Source organism: Pipistrellus hanaki (assembly GCF_964339955.1).
Source record: "Pipistrellus hanaki genome assembly, chromosome: 2".
NCBI classification, from domain to species: Eukaryota; Metazoa; Chordata; class Mammalia; order Chiroptera; family Vespertilionidae; genus Pipistrellus; species Pipistrellus hanaki.
This window is the reverse complement of record NC_140504.1, coordinates 50,407,038-50,432,284: the sequence shown is the minus strand read 5'-3', so window position 1 is coordinate 50,432,284 and position 25,247 is coordinate 50,407,038. Positions and strand designations below refer to the sequence as shown.

The following is a 25,247-nucleotide window of genomic DNA, read 5'->3' as shown; positions in this document are numbered from 1 at the left end:
TAGTTTCCTTACCTAGACTGGAATTGAAAATAGTGTATATATGATAAATGTCCAAAACCAAGAAAATTACAAAGAACGTGTGTCTCCCAGGCTTAGCCTTGGTGATAAGCCTTGGTTCTAAAGATCATGAGCTTCATGCTGAAACGGTTTGGCTCAATGGATAGAGCGTCGGCTTGGGGACTGAAGGGACCCGGGTTCGATTCCGGTCAAGGGCATGTACCTTGGTTGCGGGCACATCCCCAGTAGGGGGTGTGCAAGAGGCAGCTGATCGATGACTCTCTCTCATCGATGTTTCTAACTCTATCTCTCTCCCTTCCTCTCTGTACAAAATCAATAAAATATATTTAAAAAAAAATAAAATAAAGATCACGAGCTTCTTTATATTACAGCTTTAATGCATATGGATCTCAAAGAATAAAAGAAACAGACTGGCATTCAATAGAGCAGGTGACTGTTTGGAAGGAAGACGATACTTCAAAATTGGAGGGGAAAAAGAATACTGAAGAAAAGAATGGCTTTCATTGTTAAGTTAATAACTAAGAAAAAATGCAGGAACTCACAATGAAATCAATCTGCAGCAGAGTGATCTATCAAGCCAGTCAGGCTCTGAACTGCTGTGTGGATGAAGAGCATGGAAAAGGGTCCCTAGGGGAAGCTGAAGCAGAAAGCCTTCTGATTGCAACTGAGTGTTAGATAGAATTACTGCATATGCACACACACACACACACACACTTTAACTCAGTTATTCATGATAAAAAATATGTTGTTTTTTAAGTAATAAGTTTTAAGTTGTCTCCTTGGAGCTGCAGGTCTAGAGTAGAGAGGTGTTCAGAGGTTAGTCTCAGTACTTTTTTCCCTAGGTTGTGGTCTTTTATTGGATACGTCTTGTTACTAAGGTACTGAGAAATTTTTTAAGGGACTTTACAGAAACATTTTTCAGTAATGGAGATAAGGACTTTTTCAAATAGCAAATGCACATTAGTTTAAAGCTTGAGGCTTTGAACAGGAGATGAGGACTTAGGGGATACTGTGTGAGACTTGGGGTTTAAATGATTTATTTAGAAGACTGAATAATCATGTGGTTTACATTTGCTCAGTTACTACAGATGGGGTACATTTTCATAGAATATAGGCTTTTAAAAGTAATTATTTTTGCTGTATTGCTCACAGGCTTCTCAAATATATTTGGCGTGTTAATTTCTTTCTGATCCTCTAACAAGAACAAATGTAAACTGAAGAATCTATATATATAAAAGCCCAAGTGACCAGCTGACTGGCCGGTAGCTATGACACGCACTAACCACCAGAGGGTAGACGTTCAACGCAAGAGCAGAAACCACAGGCATGGAAAAATGGAACAGACTAATGAATCTCAGAAGGAAGGGGGAGGGGAGTGACGGAAGAGATTAACCAAATATCTTACATGCACACTAGAGCCCACTGTGCGTATTTGTGCACCAGTGGGGTCCCTCTGCCTGGCCTGTGCCTTCTCACAATCTGGGACCCCTCGGGGGCTGTCGGAGCCAGGCCGAAGTCTCCCACTGGTGCACTAATTCGTGCACCAGGCCTCTAGTCTTTATATTAAAAAGTAACTTTACAAGTTGCTGTAGACTAATACTTTGCTTGCCAAAGTTCTTGATTTTTTTACTTTTCATGTCCATCTATGACAGTGTATAGAAATGTTATGAAATCATTTGGAAAAACTATTAAGTAGTATATTTCTTTAAAAGCCTAATACTTTATTTTTGTTATAAAACATAAAACATGGTCTCAAACTTTTAAGTACAGTTTGAATTTCTTCTCTGAATTATTAAAATTACTGATGATCTCATTTATAAATGCTAAATTCTCTCACCTCCTATCTTTTTATCTCTTATTCATTTAAGTGTTTTTTTTTTCTTGTGTATTACAAAAATGTACCTATGATCTCTTATCTAAATAAATACTTGATTTCATCCTCCAAAAAGGTGAGCAACCCCATGAGAAATTACTTCACTCGTGAACTAGGCAACAAATCAACACTCCGCAGTTATTATCAGACCAACAATGCTTCTGGTATGAACTATTCATGAAAACAAATTGTTCTAGCCAAAACATGGAGTGATTTGTATCTAGATTAGGGGTGTCGAACTCAATCAGAGAAGGGGCCAAAATCTAAAATCCAGCCTAAATCGCGGGCCGAATGGTTTACTGAACAGTCATAAACTGACAATGTCATAAACTGACAGCGGAGTGCAGTGATGACAGCGCGGCGCGGGCCACATTGCAAGGCCTGGCGGGCTGGATTTGGCCCGCGGGCCTTGTGTTTGACACATGTGATCTAGATCATCAATGAGAAAGATGAAGCAAAGAAAAACTATAAAGTGTAGACAAAAATTGCCTTTTCTAAAGAAAAGGAAAAACAAAAATGGGCAGAGAAATAAAACATAAATTATTAGCCGAAACCGGTTTGGCTCAATGGATAGAGCGTCGGCTTGGGGACTGAAAGGTCCCGGATTCGATTCCGGTTAAGGGCATGTACCTTGGTTGCGGGCATATCCCCAGTGCGGGTGTGCAAGAGGCAGCTGATCGATGACTCTCTCTCATCGATGTTTCTAACTCTCTATCTCTCTCCCTTCCTCTCTGTACAAAATCAATAAAATATATTTTAAAAAAAAAAAACAACATAAATTATTAAAACCTTAAACTAGATTAATTCAATGGTTGGCAGTAATCGAGAATATTGGTGCCAGATGGTAATGGAAAAATATAAAATGAAGGGTAAAAGGAATATTGGTGTCAGGAAAAAAGGGGGTGTACCAATGATTCAGTCTAGACTGCTTTTCAACTTCATCTTTTTGCCAAGTTTTTCTTTTGAAACTTGATCAACTGACAATTGACAAGGAGCAGATTCTATGACAACAGAAGAAATCTGACTAACTCATCCTAACATCTTCCCCAGGCCTGAATCATTTGTACCTATGATTGGAATGTCTTCTCTATCCTCACTGAAGTAGTCGTGACTAAAAAGGACAAACCTTTATGACATTCTATTAGATGATCTTATTTTCAAAATCTGGAAACACATAGCTTTTCTTTTCTTTTGAGTTATCTCCTAAGGAATCAAAGATTGTAGGATTTAAGACTTTTGATAGTTACTACCAAAATGGTTCCCAAAGAAGCTATATTCAATACTTTATGGTGCCATCATCACTAAATATTTCACACTGGATATTACACCTTTATAAATGACTACAAATTAAATGTTAAAAAGTATCTCAATAATTGTAATTTAGCCCAAACGGGTTTGGCTCAGTGGTAGAGCGTCGGTCTGCGACTGAAAGATCCCAGGTTTGATTCCGGTCAAGGGCATGTACGTTGGCTGCGGGCACATCCCCAGTGGGGGATGTGCAGGAGGCGACTGGTCGATGTTTCTCTCTCATCGACGTTTCTGGCTCTCTTTCTCTCTCCCTTCCTCTCTGTAAAAAAATCAATAAAATATATTAAAAAGAGAAAAAAAGAAAAAAAAAGAAAGCCACATTAAAAAAAAAAAATGTAATTTACATTTTTAGAATATGAGCAAGGTAAAACATTCCTCCTTTTTAAATTTGATTTTCCCCAAAGAGAAATGGTAGCAGGAAATAAGGGATTTGGAGACAGACAAATGTGAATTCAAATTCCAGCTCCTTCTTACTTTAGTTTGACTTTGGAGAATATAGTAAACCACTCCAAGCCTTTCTATTATATTTTTTCTCTTAGAAATACGGAAACAACTTTCATCATATGATTTTGTAAGGATTAAATAAGATGGCATCTACAAAATTCCTGGCAATAAGCAAGGTGGCTCAATTAAAAACCAGTTCTCCCACAATCTACCTGAATTCATGTCCTCTGTTAATATATCATTGTAAGTGGACAAGAGCATGGGTTCTGGAGTCAGACAGACAAAGGTTTAGATTCTGGCTCCACATAGCTATTTATAGTGTGAAATTAGCAAATTACTTAATTTCATTTGCATCTGTTTCCTAATCTATAAAATAGGGACAATACCAGCCCTTCAAAGGGCTGCTGTGGGAATTAGGTAAGACTAATATAATAAGCTTGAACACTGTGGCTGATATACAGTGGTCAATAAATGTTAGATATCAACATTATTTCCCTTTTCTTTTAGTTTACAAAGCAAATGACCTCATCTGAGTTTCATAAACTCTATGAATAAGGCACCCACTTATATAATATTTATTTAGCACTTGCTATGTGCCAGGCAGATATTCCCATTTCTAACAAAAACAAAAACAAAAACAAACAAACAAACAAAAAAAAAAAAAACTCTGCAAAGTTGCTGGATTTGCCAGGACCTGATAAATGACAGAGACAAGTTCCAAAGCCAGCTCCTCTCAGTCTAAAGTAAGGTGACCAGAACTCCCGCTTTTGGCGGGATAGTCCCAATTTTTAACAATTTGTCCCACGTCCTGCGGCGTTTTTAAAAAGTCCCTTTTTAAAAAAAGAATCTTTCCAAAAATCTGGACTTTTTTAAAACGCCGCGGGACACGGGACTAATTGTTAAAAATAGGGACTGTCCCACCAAAAAGCGGGACGTCTGATCACCTTAGTCTAAGGCCATCTGCCCTTTCTAATTTGTTTTAATGTCTTAAATATTTAACACTTTAACCTACCTGTAATTTATTTTTGCATTCTTTACTTTCTTTTTTCTTTTTTTTTTTTTAAATATATTTTATTGATTTCTTACAGAGAGGAAGGGAGAGAGATAGAGAGCTAGAAACGTCGATGAGAGAGAAACATCGACCAGCTGCCTCTTGCACACCCCCTACTGGGGATGTGCCCGCAACCAAGGTACATGCCCTTGACCGGAATCGAACCTGGGACCTTTCAGTCCGCAGACCGACGCTCTACCACTGAGCCAAACCGGCTTCGGCGCATTCTTTACTTTCAAGAGAATTATCCTTTACAGAAAAGAGTCAAATAATTCTATTTTCACGTGTTAACAATTCATCATCTCCTCCCTCAAACTCTGAACATTACAAAAAGGCTCTCTCTCTTCGGTCTTTCTTCATGCTTTGCCGACTGTCGGTATTCAATTTTAACCTTCCACTTTTACTTTTCTGTTACCCTCCATGACTAAATAGCATTTCTCCCAATTTAAAAACAATCAGAATTTTAGCTAATCAGAAAGCATTCTGTATTTTTCATTGGTATTGCTCTCATTTATAATCTAATTTCAATGTGACTCACAAATCAATGCCATTTTCCTCTGAGGAGTTCAAGCTATCTCTCATGTCAATAAAGTTTCTGAAACCTGTTCTCATTAGGTTGAGGATAAATATCTATACCCAGAATTCTCTCACTTGTACATTTTGTCCTTTGATGACAAGGTCAATTTCTTTAAAGGTTCTTGTCATATATACATTAGGTAAAAGTTCTATTAGTTTATAATTAAATTCAAAAACCAATTTATCTTACCGCTTTTTCAGATCTTTTTGTTTTTAAATATGTTTTTATTGATTTCGGAGAGGAAGGGGAGAGGGAGAGAAATATAGAAACATCAATGATGAGAGAGAATCATTGATCGACTGCCTCTTAACATGCCCCCACTGGGGATGGAGCCAAAACCTGGACATGTGCCTTGACGAGAATTGTTTATGCCAGAAAACATTTTGCATTTCTTAAAAATGCAGTTTTGCTAAACACATCAAATTTGAATGTAAAAATCAGTTATTCATTATAAATACTCTGCATTACTTAACAACATAATGATCACATGAGAAGCACTCTCTTACGGAAAAGTGCCAAAAAATTCTTGGGAACCACTTACAGCTCTGACTCGAAGAAGATGAGAGATGACTGACTGTAGTTCATCACTGTAGTGCTTTAGTTCAGTAAATCTCCTGAAGCAGGAAACGAATAAAACAATTTTCTCATGAAAACACATAAAAAACTGAAAGACAAAACAGTACAGCTGACCCTTGAACAACACAAGCTTGAACTGTGTACATCCACTTATACATGAATTTCCCCCCCTCAATTAATACTACATATGTGTTTTCTCTTCCTTACAATTTTCTTAGTATTTTCTTCTTTCTAAGCTCACTTTATTGTAAGAATACAGTATGTATTACATATAACATACAAAATATGGGTTAACTGACTGTTTATGTTAATGGCGAAGCTTTAGGTTAACAGTAGGCTATTCGTTAATTAAGTTTTTGAGGAGTCAAAAGTTACATGTGGATTTCTGACTGTGCAGGGAGCAGTTGGCACCCCTAACTCCCACATTGTTCAAGGGTCAACTGTAGTTCTTGAGAATAATAAAACTGCTTCTATTTAACCATATGTTATACGTCTTGAACATTTATACACCAATACAAATTTTAAAAATTCTAAAATAAAACAATCATACTTTCTTTTGATATTTTTAAAGCTAAGAAAAGATATCATATTTCATAATTTGTACTGTGTGGGGGACTGAAATAGATTAACTATACCTGATCTTAGCCAAAAGGCCAAGAAGCGATAGGAACTGAGATAGAGATAAAATTACTTGAAAACATTAAACAGGAAAAAAATGTAAGGAGTTAAAAATACCTTATGGGCCCTGACCAGTAGCTCAGTGAGTTAGAGCATTGTCCCAATACAGAATACACCAAGGCTGCAGGTTTGATCTCTGGTCAGGGTACCTACAAGAATCAGCCAATGATGACCTAGCTGGTTTGACAGATAGAGCATTGGACTACAGACTGGAAGGTCCTGGGTCAGATTCAGGTCAAGGGTGCATGCTCAGGTTTCGGGCTCAATCCCCAGTAGGGGGCATGCAGGAAGCAGCCAATCAATGATTTTCTCTCATCACTGATGTTTCTATCTCTCCCTCTCCCTTCCTCTCTGAAATAAATAAATAAAAAAAAAGAATCAGCCAATGAGAGCATGTACAACAAATCAAATCTCTTTCTCAAAAAGCAATAAGTAAATAAAAATCTTATGGTACAGAAATAAACTCATGGTCTCTAACCTCAATTTAGTGCTGCTCAGTAATCGGCTTTCCTAATCTACCGTGTTTCCCCGAAAATAAGACATCCTCTGAAAATAAGACCTACTTACAGGTTTCCTTCTGAGTGAAATATAAGGCATCCCCTCTGAAAATAAGGCCCCCCCTAGGCTAAACATGAGAGATTTGGTCCACTGATTTTGAAATAAATGGGAGTCACAAGAAATTCACCAGGAAATTCAGGAATTGGATTGTTATGATGATGTTCCAGATGATGATGACATGATTGTCATTGAATAAATGAGTAAATTCTTGATACTGTAGGATTCACAGTTTGTCTGGTTTATGTTGACAACTACCGTACTACCGTACCGTATACAGGTAATAAATTTCCTTTATTTTCATTTAACAATAAATGTGTACCATATTCTTCTTCATGGAAAAATAAGACATCCCCTGAAAATAAAACCTAGCGCATCTTCGAGAGCAAAAATTAATATAAGACACTGTCTTATTTTCGGGGAAACAGGGTAATAACTGTCATTCTCCAACACCTGAAACCTCTGATACCACCACCTGTCACTCTCTAACAAGCTTCAAAGATTAAACAGAAGCCATCAGATAGGAACTATCTCCACCTCCACCTCCTACTAGAAAACTTAGAAACGTTCCAATATCACATCATTTCTTCCTTCCTTCAACAATCCTTCTTCCCATCCAATACTTCAGATTCTATCCCAGCTATACCCCACATTCCTGTTTTCTCACTTCCTCTCTCTACAAGCTCCTTCTCATTAATATATCAGTAAATTTACGGCCTCTCCTGGATACACATACATACACATTCCCCTATTAACACCTTCTCAATACCCACTCCTTTCACAGCCACACTTTCATAAGGCATTGTTTTTCTAGCAATAGCCAATTTTTCCCTTTCTGTTCACTGCTCAGCCCCTAACTCCCACATTGGCGCCCCTAACTCCCATGTTGAGCTTTGGATATGAGCAATTCACCTACTACTATTTTCATGTTGCTAAAATCCACTGATCTACTTTAGTCCTCATCTTACTTGACTCTTCCAGCAATGTAGCAGCTGACCTCACCCTCCTCAAAAATTGTTGACATCAGTGTCATTTTCTCATGATTTTCTTCTTACTTTCTGGTTACTCCTAAAGTTTCCTTGGGTACTCCCTTCCTTCACCCATCTCTTACACTCCAACTTTAGTTTGCAAAGAATGCCTAAAGTGTTTCTAAAAACACTATTGAGGGCCTTTCAGCAAGAGAGACTTATAAATAACCACAAGTGTACACAGAGGTCATGGGGGACTCAGGAACCTGAATTTATAAAAACTTGCCCACAGGATTCAGAATTCTCAGATTACACTTTGGAAAATGCCCTTAAAGAGTTGGCTTTTTTAGGGTTCAGTCCTAGATCCTCAGCCATCTTACAATCAACCAGTCACTCTACACACTATGGGACTCATCACTCACAAAGCTTCACAATTATGATCACATGCTGCTGAATTCCAAATGTCTGCCTCTAGCCCAACTCTCTCCCCGCTAAATGCCAGATCTATAAAGCCAACTGACTAGCAGGCATTTGTACTTACTCATATCCAAAGCTCAACTTATCCTCCTCTTCCCCAATCTTTCCCCCTATGTTCCCTAGCATTTTAAAGATGGAAACCCGGGTGCCATCTGTATTTCCCCCGCCCCCAGTTTCATCCCACACATCCTACTAATCACTCAGTCTACATACTAAATATTGTCTAAATATTGCCACATAAAAGTACAATAGAAGACCCAACCAAGATCTTCCTCTTTACTGGTCTAAACAGTCTAGTTTTAAGAAAGATAAATATGCATGAAGCAAGTATCGTTTTGGTAATCACTCTGAAATAATCTTTCTGGTTTTCTAGATTTTAAGAAAGGATAGAATAAAAGTATTTTAGTGATGCAAACTATTTTAGTAGTGGCATGAAAAATAATCTATTGGTCTAGCTAGATATAGGACAAAGTTTCTATATATTAAGAATTTGTTAAATAATGACTAATGTAGATAATTCTCTTATCTGGAAATTAAGGCAAACAAATTATATTACTAATAACACATAATACACTTTAACAAGAACTTAGAAGTAAAAAACTGCCTTGGCTATATTTATCATCAGATCAGATTTAAAATTCTATACAGTCATGTGCCACTTAACAGAAATATGTTCTGAGAAATCCTTTGTTAGGCAATTTTGTCATTGTGTGAACATTATAGAGTGCACTTACATAAATCTTAGTGGTATAGCCCAATTTTCAACCTTTTTCATCTTATGGCACACATAAGCTAATTACTAAAATTCTATGTTACACCAAAAAATATATTTTTGTCGATCTGACAAAAAAGAAAGGTATGATTTTTATTCATTCACACTTGATAGTTATTGTTGTGTTGAGTGTTGTCACTTTTTTATTTGATTATCTAAGGGAAAAGAGGTCCATGCCCCTGACTAGTCAGGTAGTGCATGTTTTAAAAATATGTGGCACACCAGCTGTACACCACAGGTATAACATACTGCTCCTTACTGTACAAAATGACATGAGATTAAATCAAGTGCAAGAAAAAATGATGAAATCAAGAAATGTTGTAAACATAAGGTGTATTAGACTGCTGTCAGTGTAGCATGACATAGTTTTACAGCAAACTGTTTTAACATAGAACACACCCTAAAATAGTGATAAGAAGTATAGTTTGTAAATATATAAACCAGTAACATATTCATTATCATCAAGAATTTTGTACTGTACATAATTTTCTGTACTGTACTGTACTTCTATATAATGGGCAATACAGTAAGTTATCCCATAATCACCACAAACAGGTGAATAATGCATTATCTTATGACATTTGAGATGGCTACATCACAAGGCAACAGAAATTTTTAGCTCCATTATATTCTTATGGGACCACCATCATATAGGTAGTCTGTTGTTAATTGGCATGTGACTGTATATAATACGGATAGTAAATAAAATTTAGCAATCTAGCCCTGGCTGGAGTGGTTCAATGGTGAGAGCATCAGCCCCCAAACCATAAGGTCGTGGGTTCAACTCCTAGTCAAGGGCACACACCTGGGTTGCAGATTCGATCCCCAGCCCCAATTGGGGCATGTGCGGGAGGCAATCAATCGATGTGTCTCTCTCACATCAATGTTTCTCTTCTTCTCTCAACCTTCTTCCCCTCCTCCCTCCCACTCTCTAAAAATCAATGGGAAAAAATAACCTCAGTGAGGATTAACAACAAAAATTACCAATCTAGAAAACCCAAATTAGGTCAAAAAGGGAAGGCAAACATTCAATTTGCAAAATATTTTTCATTAAGTTGGAAAACATTCAATTGAAAAAAATTTTAATATTAAAATATTAATTTAAAAAGTCTTATCTACCTGCTCCTCTAGTGCAGTGTTTTCCAACCTTCTCTCATGATGAGAATCACCTGGTGGAGCTGTTAAAACACAGATTCCTGAATCCCAACTAAGAAGTGCTAAACTAGAATTTTTGAGAACATATAGGTAAAATTGCATACCTAACTTAGTGCTCTGTATATAAAATCTGTCTTAGAGCACTAGTTAAGTATACAATTTTACCTATATGTTCCCAAAAATTCTAGTTTAGCACTTCTTAGTTGGGATTCAGGAATCTGTGTTTTAACAGCTCCACCAGGTGATTCTCATCATGAGAGAAGGTTGGGAAACACTGCTCTAGTGAATGTACATCTATCACTGTCATAAATTTTTCTTGTAAGTTTTCCAAAGCTCTTATTTTTTATTATTATTTTTAATCCTCCCCCAAGTATATTTTTCCATTGACTTTTAGAGAGAGGGAAAGACAGAGAAAAATATTGATGAGAGAGAAACACATCAATTGGTTGCCTCCTGCATGATCCCTGACCAGGGCCCAGGCAGGGAAGGAACCTGCAACCAAATTACCAAAATTGAACCTGGGACCCTTCAGTTTGCAGAACGATGCTCTATCCACTGAGCCAAACCGACTAGGGTTCCAAAGCTCTTTCTAAAGGGTGACATAACTTTAGTTCTTAATCTAGAGAACATCTCTTATATACCATGGATGTCATTTTTAACCCTTAAAAAAACCTTGGTGGAACCTTAAAAGCACATTACAAAGTGAAACAAGTCAATCTGAAAAGGCTGCATACTATATAATATGACATTCCAGAAAAATGTAAAAATATGGAGACAGTAAAAAGTTCAATGGCTGCCAGGGCTGTAGGGAGGAAGGGATAAGTAGACAGGGCAAAGAGGATTTGTAGGGCAGTGAAAATACCTTGTATTATACTAAAATAATGCGTACATGTATCAAAACCCATATAATATACACCATCAAAAGCAGACCCTACAGGAAACCATGGTCTTTCAGTGACAATGATGTGTCAATATGAGTTCATCGATTATAACAAATGGACCACTCTACTGAGAGGTGCTGATAGACTGGGAGAGGCTATGCATATGCAGGGGTGGTGTTCATGTGTAGGGGCAGAGGATATGTGGGAACTCTGTAATTTTTGCTCAGATTTGTGAACCTAAAACTACTTTAATATATAAAGTCGATTAAAAACAAACAAAAGCAAACACCTTACACTGGCCAGTGTGCTCATTGGTTAGTGCCAACCCTTACACTAAAAGGCTGCCCCAGTATAAAGGCAGGAGGCAGCCAATCGATGCTTCACTCCCTCTCTCTCTAAAAAAAAAAAAATTAAATTAAAAAAAAAATAGCCCTTACCGATTTGGCTCAATAGATAGAGCTTTAGCCTGCGGACTGAAGGGTCCCAGGTTTGATTCCAGTCAAGGGCTTGAACCTTGGTTGCGGGAACATCCCCAGTAGGAAGTGTGCAGGAGGCAGCTGATCAATGTTTCTCTCTCATCGATGTTTCTCTCTATCTCCCTTCCTCTCTGTAAAATATCAATAAAAAAATTAATAAAAAATATTTTTTTATTTTAAAAAACACCTCAATGGTTACCATCACAATTTCCAAATTAACAAAAATTTAAAATGTTTATTTATAAAAATATAGATATTTATTTATATTTTAATTAAAAATTTATCTTAAAAACCAAAGGCATCATGTTAATGTATTAGGTTTTATAAAGTCAGGCATAATAGGCTATCCAATAGTCCAACAGTGCAAACTTGGCCTTTGTCTGCTACAAATATTTACATTATGTAGAAATTAATGCTAAATTTAGCCCTAACTAAAGAAATACCAACAGACTTTATCAACTTAATTGCTAAAAATGGAAAAGCCTCATGTGCATAAGCAAATTTTTTAATGAAAAAATTCAGCTGAACCAAATACCAGGTGAAAATCCAAAGTATTATTAATAAATGTTAACATTTTTCAAAAAAAAATACATATAATGAAGAGCCTAATTTATCCACCAACTTCAGAGAAGGATCAAAATCAAAATCTTAAGAAATACCTAGGTATTATACCAAGAAAAGTTATTTCTGAACATACTAGCTTAGCCCTGGCTGGTGTGGCTCAGTTGGTTAGAGAGGCATCCTGTACACACATAAATTTTGAGTTCAATTCCTGGTCAGGGTACATACCCAGGTTGCCAGTTCAATTCCCAGTCGGGGTGTGTGAGGGAAGGCAACCCATAGATGTTTCTCTGTCATACTGATGTTCTCTCTCTCCCCCACAGCCGTCCTCCTCTATATTATCAATAAGGATGTCATGGGGTGAGGATTAAAAAGAATAAACTTATATACTGGCTTCCTTTAACATAGAAATACTCCCCAAAAATGCCAAACTGACATTAATGAAGTCAAGTAACTAATACATCTCTATGACATTATAAGCTTGTATGCATTTGTGTATCAAGTTTTCTTGGTGTGCAAAGTAGAAAGTTTATTTTCAAAATATGTAATATATAATCTTCTTCTTTTGACCTTTGAACATATTTGTCAAGCAAAGTTGTATAAGAAAAGCTACTTTACATGAAATTAAAATTGCTTTTCTCATTTTTCTGATACCTTCCACAACATTTAAAAAATTATTCTAGGAAAAATCAGTGGTTCAATTTTCTAAAACTTCAGACAGTTACAACCTTAAACCCAATAAACTTAGCAAATTTTAAAGTCAATTTTAAACTACAAGAGGATTTCACTAAATGTGAATTACTGTTTAAAATTTTTAGTAAATGAAGTGCATACATTCAGAAATGAAAAATTAAATAGATTGATAGACACCATTCAAAACAACATTGTAACTGTTATTAAAACAAAACCTTACTTGTCTGGGTTTTTCACTCTGAATGTTGCATTAAGCGCTTTTAACCTGGAGTCTGCCTGGAAAAAATAATTTATTCACTTAATTACATTTCAGGGTATAAATCCAAACAGTTTTTATTTTCTCTTTAGAATTAAGATGCTTTAGTTTTCTTCATATCATATGTGTCAAACACATTTAACATATCAAAAAAGAAAAAAGAAAAAAGAAAAAAAGCTTAGCAGTTATTTTTTAAAACAGGACAAAAATAATGCTGTAAATTAAGCTGAATACATGGCATTCGATAGCATCGAAGTCAAACAACTGTAAACACCAACACACTAACAGTCATTTAGCTCTGCATTAGTATAACTCAGAATAGATCATGTAACAAAAGCAGTTTACTTTTCTCCAAATAAGAAAAACAATAATCTGATTATATATAAAATAAATTAAAGGACTGCTTTGAAGCCTGTGCATTACTTAGGATAATTCTCGGGTAGAATCCAAACCAAATATACATTAGTTTTTCTCATTTCCATAATAAGTATTTTAGAAAGTAAAGAAATATGGAAATGCCTGTACTAAAGTAAAGTGAAACAAGCTAATGACATCAAATCACTTATTAGCTGGCAGAAAATGTTACACCACTTTCCTTTTTGCCAGATAACTGCTTTCAAAAGAGGAGCAGAGGAATCAACATTAAGTAATCATTTCATTATGTCAATTTATACTTAATATATCCAAATCCTATCCTAAATTCTTTTTTCTTTTTTTTAAATATTTTATTGATTTTTCTTACAGAGAGGAAGGGAGAGAGATAGAGAGCTAGAAACGTTGATGAGAGAGAAACATCAACCAGCTGCCTCCTGCACCCCCCCCCTCCCCCCACTGGGGATGTGCCACAACCAATGTATATGCCCTTGACCGGAATCGAACCTGGGACCTTTCAGTCCGCAGACCGATGCTCTACTGCTGAGCCAAACCGGTTTCAGCAAATCCTATCCTAAATTCTTATTTTAAGAAACAAAACACCAAATAACTTTTCTGACCAAGCACAGAAAATATAGGGCCCAATAAAATGTAGCTCAAGCCCTGACCTGTTTGGCTCCCTGGATAGAACGTTTGCCTGAGGACTGAAGGGTCCTAGGTTCAATTCTGGTCAAGGGCATGTACCTTGGTTGCAGGCACATCCCCAGTAGGAGGTGTTTCTAACTTTCATCAATGTTTCTCATCAATGTTTCTATCCCTCCCCCTTCCTCTCTGTAAAAAAAAATCAATAAAATATATTTTAAAAAATAAATAAATAAAATAAAATGTAGCTCAAGCAGGGATCAATTTCATAATATGTTTAGTTTTTAAAATCCTGATCAGCTTAAAAATTTTACATTAGTCCAACCCATAATTACAAATATTCCCAAAATAATCAAACAAAAAAGACAAAAATACTAGGGCTCCCCAGATTACATGGCTAAGAAAAAATTTTACATGTAACAAATATGCTATGTAGCCTCCCAGAACTTCAGACCAAAAGAAATTCAAAGGGTTATCAAGAATATCTAAAGAAAAAATAAAAAGGAATATCTAAAGCTCAATTTGTCACTGATTTCAGGGAACTCTTATTTCTAAAATCAGTATTTCATCAATTCTTGATCTTTCTTACATCTCAAGGGAATGCCAGCTAATAGTGCACATGGAAGTCCTCACAAATAAAAGCACTTTTAATTTAAGGCATATATTATTCTTTTCTGTTCTTTAAGCTAATTAAAATCACTAAATAATGAAGTGTTAATAACATCATAGTCACATGTAAATGTGACTTTTTTAATGAATATGAAGTTACATAAAACCATCAGTAAAGCCCTGGCCAGCATCTCAGTGGTTAGAGCCCACACACCAAAGGACTGAGGGTTCGATCCCCAGCCCTAGCCTGGGAGCATAAAAGAGGCAACCAATCAATGTGTCTCTCTCACATCAATGATTCTCATCTTTCTCTCTCTCTTTGTGTCTCTCCCTCTCTCTCTCCCACCCTGTCCCCCTTCCTTTGACTCTCTAAAAAAACAAATATATATATATATATATATATATATATATATATATATATATATATGGAAAAATTATCCTCAGGTGAAGATGCTCAAAACAAATAAAAAGCCATCAGTAAAGAAGAAAATGTTCATTTGTACCTTTTCCTGAATCTCATACTTCTTAATACTATCAATTTAATTTTTACTTTTATTACCATCCATTTACCAATTTAGAAGTTGTATCAAATGTAAACCATCTCCATCCTATTAACCTTTGCTTACCAGATTCTGTCAGGTTACAACCAGCTCAATCTGCTCATCGTTTCACAAGACTCCAAAAAAAAAAAAAGTTGCCTAAAATGTCACTAAACCAGCCTAGCCAGTTTGGCTCAATGATGAACCAGGAGGTCAAGGTTTAATCCCCAGTAAGGGGCATGCAGGAGGCAGACAATCAATGATTCTCTCTCAATGGTGCTTTTCTCTCCTCCCTTCCTCTCTGAAATTCATACACACACACACACACACACACACACTCACTCACTCACTGACTAGAGGCCCAATACATGAAATTCGTGTAAGAGTAGGCCTTTCTTCCCCTGGCTGCGGGCACCGGGCTTCCCTTGAAGCCCCAGCAAAGCCATCAGGTCTAATTAGCAAATTACACTTCTGTTATTATAGATTCTTTTTTGTTAAATGTCAACAAACCAGAAATTTGTCCCCAAAGCTAGATCTCTATGAAAACTACCTGGACTATACCAAATCTGATAGATTACTATCCATCTTATCAGAATGTAAAATAAGTCATGGGACATAATGTACAACATAGGAATAAAGTGAGTAATACTGTAATAACTATGTAATTGACAGTGATACTAGATTTACTGTGGTAATCACTTTGTAAGATATATAAGTGTTGAATCACTGTGTTGTATACCTGAAACTACTAATATAATACTGTATGTCAAATATAATAAAAAATACATTAATGTGAAAAATAAAAAAAAATTTAAACCCCTTACATCACATGTGTCAAACACAAGGCCCGCGGGCCAAATCCAGCCTGCCAGGCCTTGCAATGTGGCCCGCACCGCGCTGTCATCACTGCACTCCGCTGTCAGTTTATGACATTGTCAGTTTATGACTGTTCAGTAAACCATTCGGCCTGCGATTTAGGCTGGATTTTAGATTCTGGCCCCTTCTCTGATTGAGTTCGACACCCCTACCTTACATAATTGTTTCATACCACCCTATTTTATTTCCTGTAACAACCACTACCTGAACTCATCTTAGTTGTTTACTTGTTCTTAGCTGTCCACTAGGATGAAAGACCTTTTTTTAAAAAGCACAGTGTTAATAGTGCCCCCTGGAGTTGCATAACACTGCCATGGCAACACTTTAACCTGTTTTCTCTTTTGTTCATTGCTATATTCCAATGCCTCCTATGCCTGGCACAACACGAACATGCAATAATGTTGGCTGAATGACAAAAAATGACTCGTGACTATTCTATAGCATCAACTTACAACCTTTCTCACACTGTCCTTTAAAACCTACCAGCCCACCACCCCTCCCTTTCCAATTCCTATAATATATTTTGCATTCCTTGTCCTGGACCTTGTCTTGACCCAGTTTTCCCAGGATAGTCCTGGTCTACACCTGTGTCCTAATCTATTGTTAATAGTGCCCCCTTTTACTCTCAAAAGTATCCCATTTTGTTACCTATCTCAAAATAACCCTGGGGGGGGGGGGGGGGAAAATCTCTGCTGTCACACTCTTTCAGTGATAAATTATTTTATTTATATCATTTATAACAACTTTAAAGTATGTTACTTAAATTCTCTAACTTCTAAAGTATATGCTCCATAAAAACATGGCACTTATTTCCAGCTCTTTCACTACTGTATCAACAGTACCTACTAGATACCTGACACTCGGAGCACCTAGCATTTAGAATCTCCACGCTGGCTCTCTGAATTCCTGTAATACACAGATTAGCAGAGATCCTAAGAGCCCAGATCCTGTATCTGGCAGTCCCTGCTCCAAGTAACAGTGTTCCAGATTTTTCTGGGTCAACCTTAATTCATTTAAGATTTGGGCACATGAATGACACTTTCATATAAGTAACTTACTGAGTTAACTGAGTTAAAATGATATCATCATAATCATCATCATCAATATTATTATAGGCCCAGTGCACGAAATTCCTGCATGGGGGCGGAGTGGGGGAGGCACAGGTGATGTCCCTCACCCAGACTACACACTCTCCAATCTGGGACATACTTCTCACAATCCAAGACTGCTGGCTCCCAACTGCTCATCTGCCTGTCTTCCTGGTTGCCCCTGCTTCTACCTGCCAGCCTGATCACCCCCTAACCACTCCCTTGCCAGCCCGTTTGCCCCTAACTGCCTTCCCCTGCAGGCCTGGTCCCCCCAACTGCTCTCCCCTGCAGGCCTGGGTTCCCCCCAACTGTCCTTTCCTGAAGGCCCAGTCGGCCCCAACTTCACTCCTCTGCTAGCCTGGTCACCCCTAACTGCTCTCCCCTGCAGGCTTGATCGCCCACAACTGCCCTCCCTTGCAGGCCTGGTCCCTCCCAACTGCCCTCCCCTGCTGGCCATCTTGTATCCACATGGGGCAGAATCTTTGACCACATGGGGCAGCCATCTTATGTGTTGGAGTGACGGTCAATTTGTATATTACTCTTTTATTAGATGGGATAGAGGCCTGGTGAATGGATGGGGGCCAGCTGGTTTGCCCTGAAAGGTGTCCTGGATCAGGGTGGGGGTTTCCTTGTGGCATGGGGAGGCCTGGGCAAGGGGCCTGTGGTGATTTGCGGGCCGGCCAAACCCCTGGCAACTCAAGCGAAGGCCCTGGTATCTGGGATTTATTTATCTTCTATAATTGAAACTGTACCCTTGAGCAGAACCAAGCCTCCTGCTTGCTCTGTGGCCACAGCCATTTTTGTTGGGATTTATTTATCTTCTATAATTAAAACTTTGTAACCTTGAGCAGAGACCAAGGCAGGCCAGGGATGCTGAAGGTTGGCTTCCTCCATCGCTGTGGCAACTAAAGCCTCCTGTTCTCTCCAACTCAGCGGCTGCTGCCATTTTTGTTGGGATTTATTTATCTTCTATAATTGATACTTTGTAGCCTTTGAGGCCTGGGCCAGCCAGGGTGTGCAAAAAGCTTGGCTTCCTCCATTGCCAGAGAACCCCAAATCTCCTATTCCCTCTGAGGCTGCAGCCATCTTGATTGGGTTAATTTGCATATTCACTCCTGATTGGCTGGTGGGTTGGCTTATTAGTGTAGCTGATTGATGGTTAATTTGCATATTACTTTTTTATTAGATGGGATTATTATTTCACAGAGGAAGGAAGAAGGGAAAGAGAGACAGAAACATCAGTGATGAGAGTGAATCATTGATGGCTACCTCCTGCACACCCCCCACTGGAGGTCAAGTGCGCAATCCAGGGCATGTGCCCTTAACTGGAATTGAACCCAGGACTCTTCAGTCCGCAGGCCAATGCTCTATCCACTGAGCAAAACCAGCCAAGGCAAAATATTACTTTAGATTAATTAGTTTATACTAGTATGTTAACCCTTTGCACTCTGAACCATTCTGGACATTGGCTACCAGCTACTCGACGCTAACGGCAGAAACGTGCGTTGAATTAACTCAATTCCCTGTAATCACTAATAAACTGCAATGTCCCCTGACAGGGGACATCCGAGTGATATGCTAGAATTCCGATGTCCCCTGAGAGGGGACAGCGGAGTGCAAAGGGTTAATTCTTGTAGAGATAAAACCTGAATTGAATTTACAGAATCAATTAATGAATATTATATAAATACTATTTAAAAAAAGGAACACCAATACATAACAGCAATAAAAAGGTCTGTTTTTCATGTTTATATTAAATAGAGCACAGATAAAAAGAAACTACATTTTTATAATTATCTTGCTGGGTATAATAATTATTCCAAAAAGATTTAGCCTGTTAACTGGGTAGTTCCCTTTTTAATGATGCAACCTGTAACGGGCACATACTCTTTCACTAGGACGTGTCAGTACGTCACGCCCGGAGGACGTAATTTCATATTATTTTTTTTTTATTTATACTTAATGAAAATAAATGAAATATACATATATATTTTGGTTTATGTATATATATAAACATTTAACACTGGGAATACAAAATACAAATACAAATTTACAAAATTACAAAAAAAATACAAAATTACAAAAAAAATAGAAAAGAACACCAAAAAAAAAAATGGACATGTCGAATTAAAAAATTATAAATTTTACAAACAATGATAAAGATTACAAAAAATAGCCGAAACTGGTTTGGCTCAGTGGATAGAGCGTCGGCCTGAGGGCTGAAAGGTTCCAGGTTCCATTCTGGTCAAGGGCATGTATCTTGGTTGCGGGCACAGCCCCAGTAGGGGGTGTGCAGGAGGCAGCTGATCGATGTTTCTCTCTCATCAATGTTTCTAACTCTCTATCCCTCTCCCTTTCTCTCTGTAAAAAATCAATAAAATATATTTCAAATATATATATATATATATATATATATATATATATAAATATAAATATTTGTGATTCAGAATGATTTTATTTTCCTTGAAAAACAGTTCCCAACACTTCCTCTACCAATCATCTTTACATACATTTATTACATAGCAAATAGGTGAAGAGAGGTAATATGGAATGGTAATTAAGAAGAGCTGTGAGTTAGCTCTAGACTTGGATTCAGACTCCATCACTTACAACTATGTGGTCATGGATAAGTTACTTTCTACGGCTCCTCATCTGAAAAATGGGAATAGCCCTGGTTGGTGTAGCTGGAATGGCATCTCTGAACTCAGTTTTGCTTAAATCCCAGCTTTCAACTATGATCAGGTTAGTTGTAACTGCCAAATACATGACCTTCAGATAAGTGAAAGGTAACTAACTATATATATGTATATACACTGATTGGCCTGATTATGATCTCTGAAAGCATAATAATCTGGCCACTCAGTGTATATCCTATATAATAAAAGGCTAATATGCAAATTATCCCCTCGACCAGGAGTTCAACCAGCAGAGAGGCAAGTCAACTGCTCATGTCCCCTCCCCCTGGCCAGACTGGCCAGACCCCATCCATGCACAAATTCATACACCAGGCCTCTAATATACTGTATATACTGAGTGGCTAGATTATTATGTGTTCAGAGATCATAATAATCTGGCTACTCAGTGTATGTAGACAACATCACATATCTATGTTTTATGTATCCATGCATGTACATGTGTTTGAGGTGGTTCAAAAAGATCTCACTGCCAGATTAGTGTGGCTCAGTGGTGGAGTATCAACTCATGAACCAGAAGAGCACAGTTCAATCCCCAGTGGGGAGCATGCAGGAAGCAGCCGATTCTCTCTCATCGTTGTTTCTATCTCTATCACACTTTCCCTTCCTTTCTAAAAATCAATAAAAATATATATTTTTAGCCGAAACCAGTTTGGCTCAGTGGATAGAGCATCGGCCTGCAGACTGAAGGGTCCCAGGTTCAATTCCAGTTGGGGGAATGTACCTTGGTTTCGGGTACATCCCCAGTGGGGGGTGTGCAGGAGGCAGCTGATCGATGTCTCTCTCTCATCGATGTTTCTAACTCCCTGTCCCTCTACCTTCCTCTCTGTAAAAAAATCAATAAAATATATTTATAAAAAAATGTGTGTGTGTGTGTGTATATACACACACAGACACACACACACAAACAAAACCCAAAAAGGTCTTACTTCCTTAATAAAAGGAAGGACTTAAAACAAGAAATAGCACACAGCAAAATAAGGAATGCAGCAAGATATATGAGTTTCCACATTTTCTCCATACATTTTACTTCTCATCTATTTCAATAAGTATGACTTTTCAAATTACTAATATTGTAATACTGTTACCTTTCAAAGAGTTTATAAAAGCAAAACCAAGGTTATACCATAAGGCTGGCCAAATACAATATATCTGGACATTTAAACAACACCTACACATAAGACTCAACACCTGTAAACAGTGTAGTCTATATGGGTAAAGAAATTTAGGAGTTTCATCAAGGTTGCCAAAGTTATGGCCAGAATTGGGTTCAAGGACAAACAAGTAATAACTAGATACTAAACTAATAACTATAATAAATCAATGACTAAAAAATTTAAAATTTTCCATTATATCAAGAGATGTGACCAAAACAATTATATTTTAGTTTGCTCTTTTCCTTATTATTAGCTTCCAGCATACCTTGGAGTAATCTTCAGAAAATCCTATCAAAATCACATATACCTTATTAAAGGTTAGAGTTATTTTAAATCCATTTCTTTTCTTTTCTTTTTCTTTTTTTTTTTAATATATTTTATTGTTTTTTTACAGAGAGAAAAAGAGAGGGATAGTTAGAAACATCGATGAGAGAGAATCATCGATCAGCTGCCTCTTCCACACCCCCTACTGGGGATGTGCCCGCAACCAAGGTACATGCCCTTGACCGGAATCGAACCTGGGACCCTTCAGGCCGACGCTCTATCCACTGAGCCAAAAACGGTTTCGGCTTTAAATCCATTTCTAAACTAAAACTCTAGTACTCTTCCTGAGTACTATAAAGTAATAAATTCTTGCCAAGAAATTTTTAACTTTTTTCATATAATCTGCCAAGAAAATATTTCTAAATTAGTCTGGCTAGTGTGACTCAGTGGTTAAGCATCAAACCATGAGTCGAGAGGTTACAGTTTCTCTCTCTTTGATGTTTATAACTCTCTATCCCTCTCCCTTCTTCTCTAAAATAAATAAAAATATATTTTTAAATATATATTATTTATAAATTAAAATCAATTATGACAAAATTAAGCAAATTTACTTTATATTATCTGTGCAGAAAATAATTTTCTCTTCTAGTTTTTTTATACTAAATTTCAAATAGCTATGCACCAATACATAATTTCTCTAGAGAGTTTCAAAATTACTGCAAAAACATTTTATTCTTGTTACTTAGTCCTAGTAAACTTTTGCTAATATATTATCATCTGAATGTGTGTATCAATTTATATACATTTTCCTTTTTTTCCTTTGTGTTTTTTTTTTTTTTGGTGGTTTTTGTTGTTGTTGTTGTTGTTAAACCTCACTGGAGGATATTTTTCCATTGATTTTTTGAAAGAATGGAAGGGAGGGGGAGAGACAGAGAGAGAGAAACATTGATGTGAGAGAGACACATTGATTGGTTGCCTCCCACACAGCTTTGACTGGAATCAAATGAGGAAACCTTCGATCCCGGGGCCGACACTATCCACTGAGACCAACTAGGACTATATATTTTCCTACTTTCCTATTTAATTTACACAAGAAATGAAGACCTGGAAACTTACAAGAAACACTGTTATATTACTTTTGGGGATAATACAGAGAATATAGTGGAGTTAGGGTGAACATCTTATCATCACTAGGCTCTTCAATTTTTAGATAACAATTTCATTCCCAAATACTAATTCTAATGACTAAATTTAAAAAGCTGCACAAAAACTAAATAAGCCTATTTCGCTAACAAATGCGAATTCAAAATGACTCCTGTGACTATTCAAAACTGGCCTCCGATTCTAGGCATGGGGCCTCTACCTTGGTTGCAGGCTCCTCCCCAGCCTGGGCCCTGGTCAGGATACGTGCAGGAGGCAATTAATCAATGTGTTTTTCTCACATCAGTGTTTCTCTCTGTCTTTCCCTCTCTTCCACTCTCTCTAAAAATCAATGGAAAAATATCCTCAGGTGAAGATTAAAAAAAAAAAAAAAAAAAAAAAAAAAAAAACTGACCCCATGTCCTAGGAGGAAGAAGTAGACCAAAGGCTCATCTTTTAGTTTATCAAGACTGGAAAACCCAAGTTCAATTCTTCAGAAACATCGTTCATACCTGATAAAGAGTGAGCAATTACCGGGGGCATCACTGCGAGTGGCAGTTGTAAGGATAGAGGGGGGGGAAAAAAGATGCAAAGTATAATATGAGTATACTGTATAGAAAATCTACAACTTGCATCTAAATTACTGCTTCAAAATGTTCTTTTCCTAATATTATAGAATTAATTCATAAATATGCCCATTATAGTCTCACTAGGAACCAAAATGACACAATTCAAAATTAAATTAGTGTTTCCTTGAAAACCCTACCAATGATTTTAGTTGCAAGACCTATTCCCAACAGTCACTCATCCGATATCAAGTACCCACTAAGTGCATGTTACTGTTCTGGCAACCATTAAAGGACACAGTAAATTATTTCATACAAATACTCTTACCTTCAGCTGAAACCCAGTTTCATTCACAATCTCCTTCCAGTTACCTTCCTAAAAATTAAAGTTAATTTTAGAAATCATTGCAAAATAAAACATAAGGAACATTTCAAATTGGAGAAAAGACCTATTGTTCTGTTGTTCTTTAAGGGGAAATGGGGGAAAGGGTTAAAAATAGTTATTTTCACTTCAAAATTAAACATTCAATCCAGATTAAAAAAAAAATTACCAAAAGATGAACCCAAGATTTTACAATCTGGGCTTGAAAAAAACTAAAGAGTAACCCTGATATCATTGATACCAAAAATCACTGTCTTTAGTATTTTTCAGTATAAAAATTCTAGCCAAAAGAATATAACCAATAATTCTAAAATTCAAAACAAACAAAAATGCATACAGATCAACAAAGCTGCTTCAAAAATAACTTTAAGAATAAGCATTCTGGCCGAAACCGGTTTGGCTCAGTGGTGGAGCATCAGTCTGCGGACTGAGGGGTCCCAGGTTCGATTCCGGTCAAGGGCATGTACCTTGGTTGCAGGCATATCCCCAGTAGGGGGTGTGCAAGAGGCAGCTGATTGATGTTTCTCTCTCATCGACGTTTCTAGCTCTCTATCTCTCTCCCTTCCTCTCTGTAAAAAATCAATAAAATTGTTAAAAAAAAGAAAAAAAAAAAAAAAGAATAAGCATTCTGCCCTGGCCGAGTAGCTCAGTTGTTAGAGCATCATCCTAATACTCAAAGGTTTCAGGTTCAATTTTCAGTCAATGCACATATAAGAATCAATCACTGGCTGCATAGATGGATGGAATAATAGGTCGATGTTCTCTCTTCCTCCTCTGCCTTCCTCCCTCCCTCCCTCCCTCTCTCAATCAATAAATAAAAATTTTTTTTAAAAATAAGCATTCCAACAGTCTTACAAGGGTGATATAAATGTCTAATCACTATGTAATAATACTTTATGTTAACCGTAATTTAAAAAAAAATTTTAAGTTAAAAAAAAAAAAGAACAAGCATACACAATTTAAAAGTTAAGAATGCCAGGTCAAATTATTTTTAAAAAAATACTAGATAAAAGAAAATTACCTGTGTTAAAAACAAATAGAAGATTTTGTCTCTACAAAGGATGGGATGTGAAGCAACTCTCAAGAGGAAGTTTTCTAAACCAATTCGTCGCCTTTCCACAAAATCTGGGTCCATGTTGTCGGCAGAGAGTTTATGCCAAACAAATTCTGCCTAGGTAAACAAAATTATCATGAAGAATAGTCTCAATGTTAAATTCTTCTTAATGGTACTGCCATTTCACTTCTTACCCTTTTTTCTGGTAGAGGTGGCACAACAATATGTGGATAGTAAACTAAAAGGTAGTTTCTCAACAACTCAAATTCACTATACCGCCTCCACAGCGAGTCTGTTAACACACTTGGACCATCAATATGTTCCACTGACCTGAAAAGAAACAGAATAAGACTGCTATTATTTTTTAAAAACACCAATACATGCATACAACATCCTTTAAATTTTATAACTCCATTTACTGAATGTTTATGAACCAGTTACTGAGTAAAAAAATTTTCATGTATTATTTTACTTAATCCTTACAATAGGGGTGTCGAACTCAATCAGAGAAGGGGCCAAAATCTAAAATCCAGCCTAAATCGTGGG

The 25,247-nt window shown here is 36.9% G+C and overlaps 1 protein-coding gene across 1 annotated transcript in view; it reads right to left on the bottom strand.

Annotated features, from left to right (window-relative positions):
- The window catches only part of SNX4 (sorting nexin 4), a 65,690-nt gene that overhangs the window by 25,584 nt on the left and 14,859 nt on the right, over nt 1-25,247 (bottom strand). The window contains exons 3-7 of the mRNA XM_084871676.1: nt 24,896-25,031; nt 24,669-24,818; nt 23,594-23,641; nt 13,284-13,339; nt 5,813-5,885 (exon numbers count right to left, since the gene is read on the bottom strand). Coding sequence (XP_084727802.1) covers nt 5,813-5,885; nt 13,284-13,339; nt 23,594-23,641; nt 24,669-24,818; nt 24,896-25,031 — 463 coding nt within the window. The remainder of the gene's footprint in view (nt 1-5,812; nt 5,886-13,283; nt 13,340-23,593; nt 23,642-24,668; nt 24,819-24,895; nt 25,032-25,247) is intronic.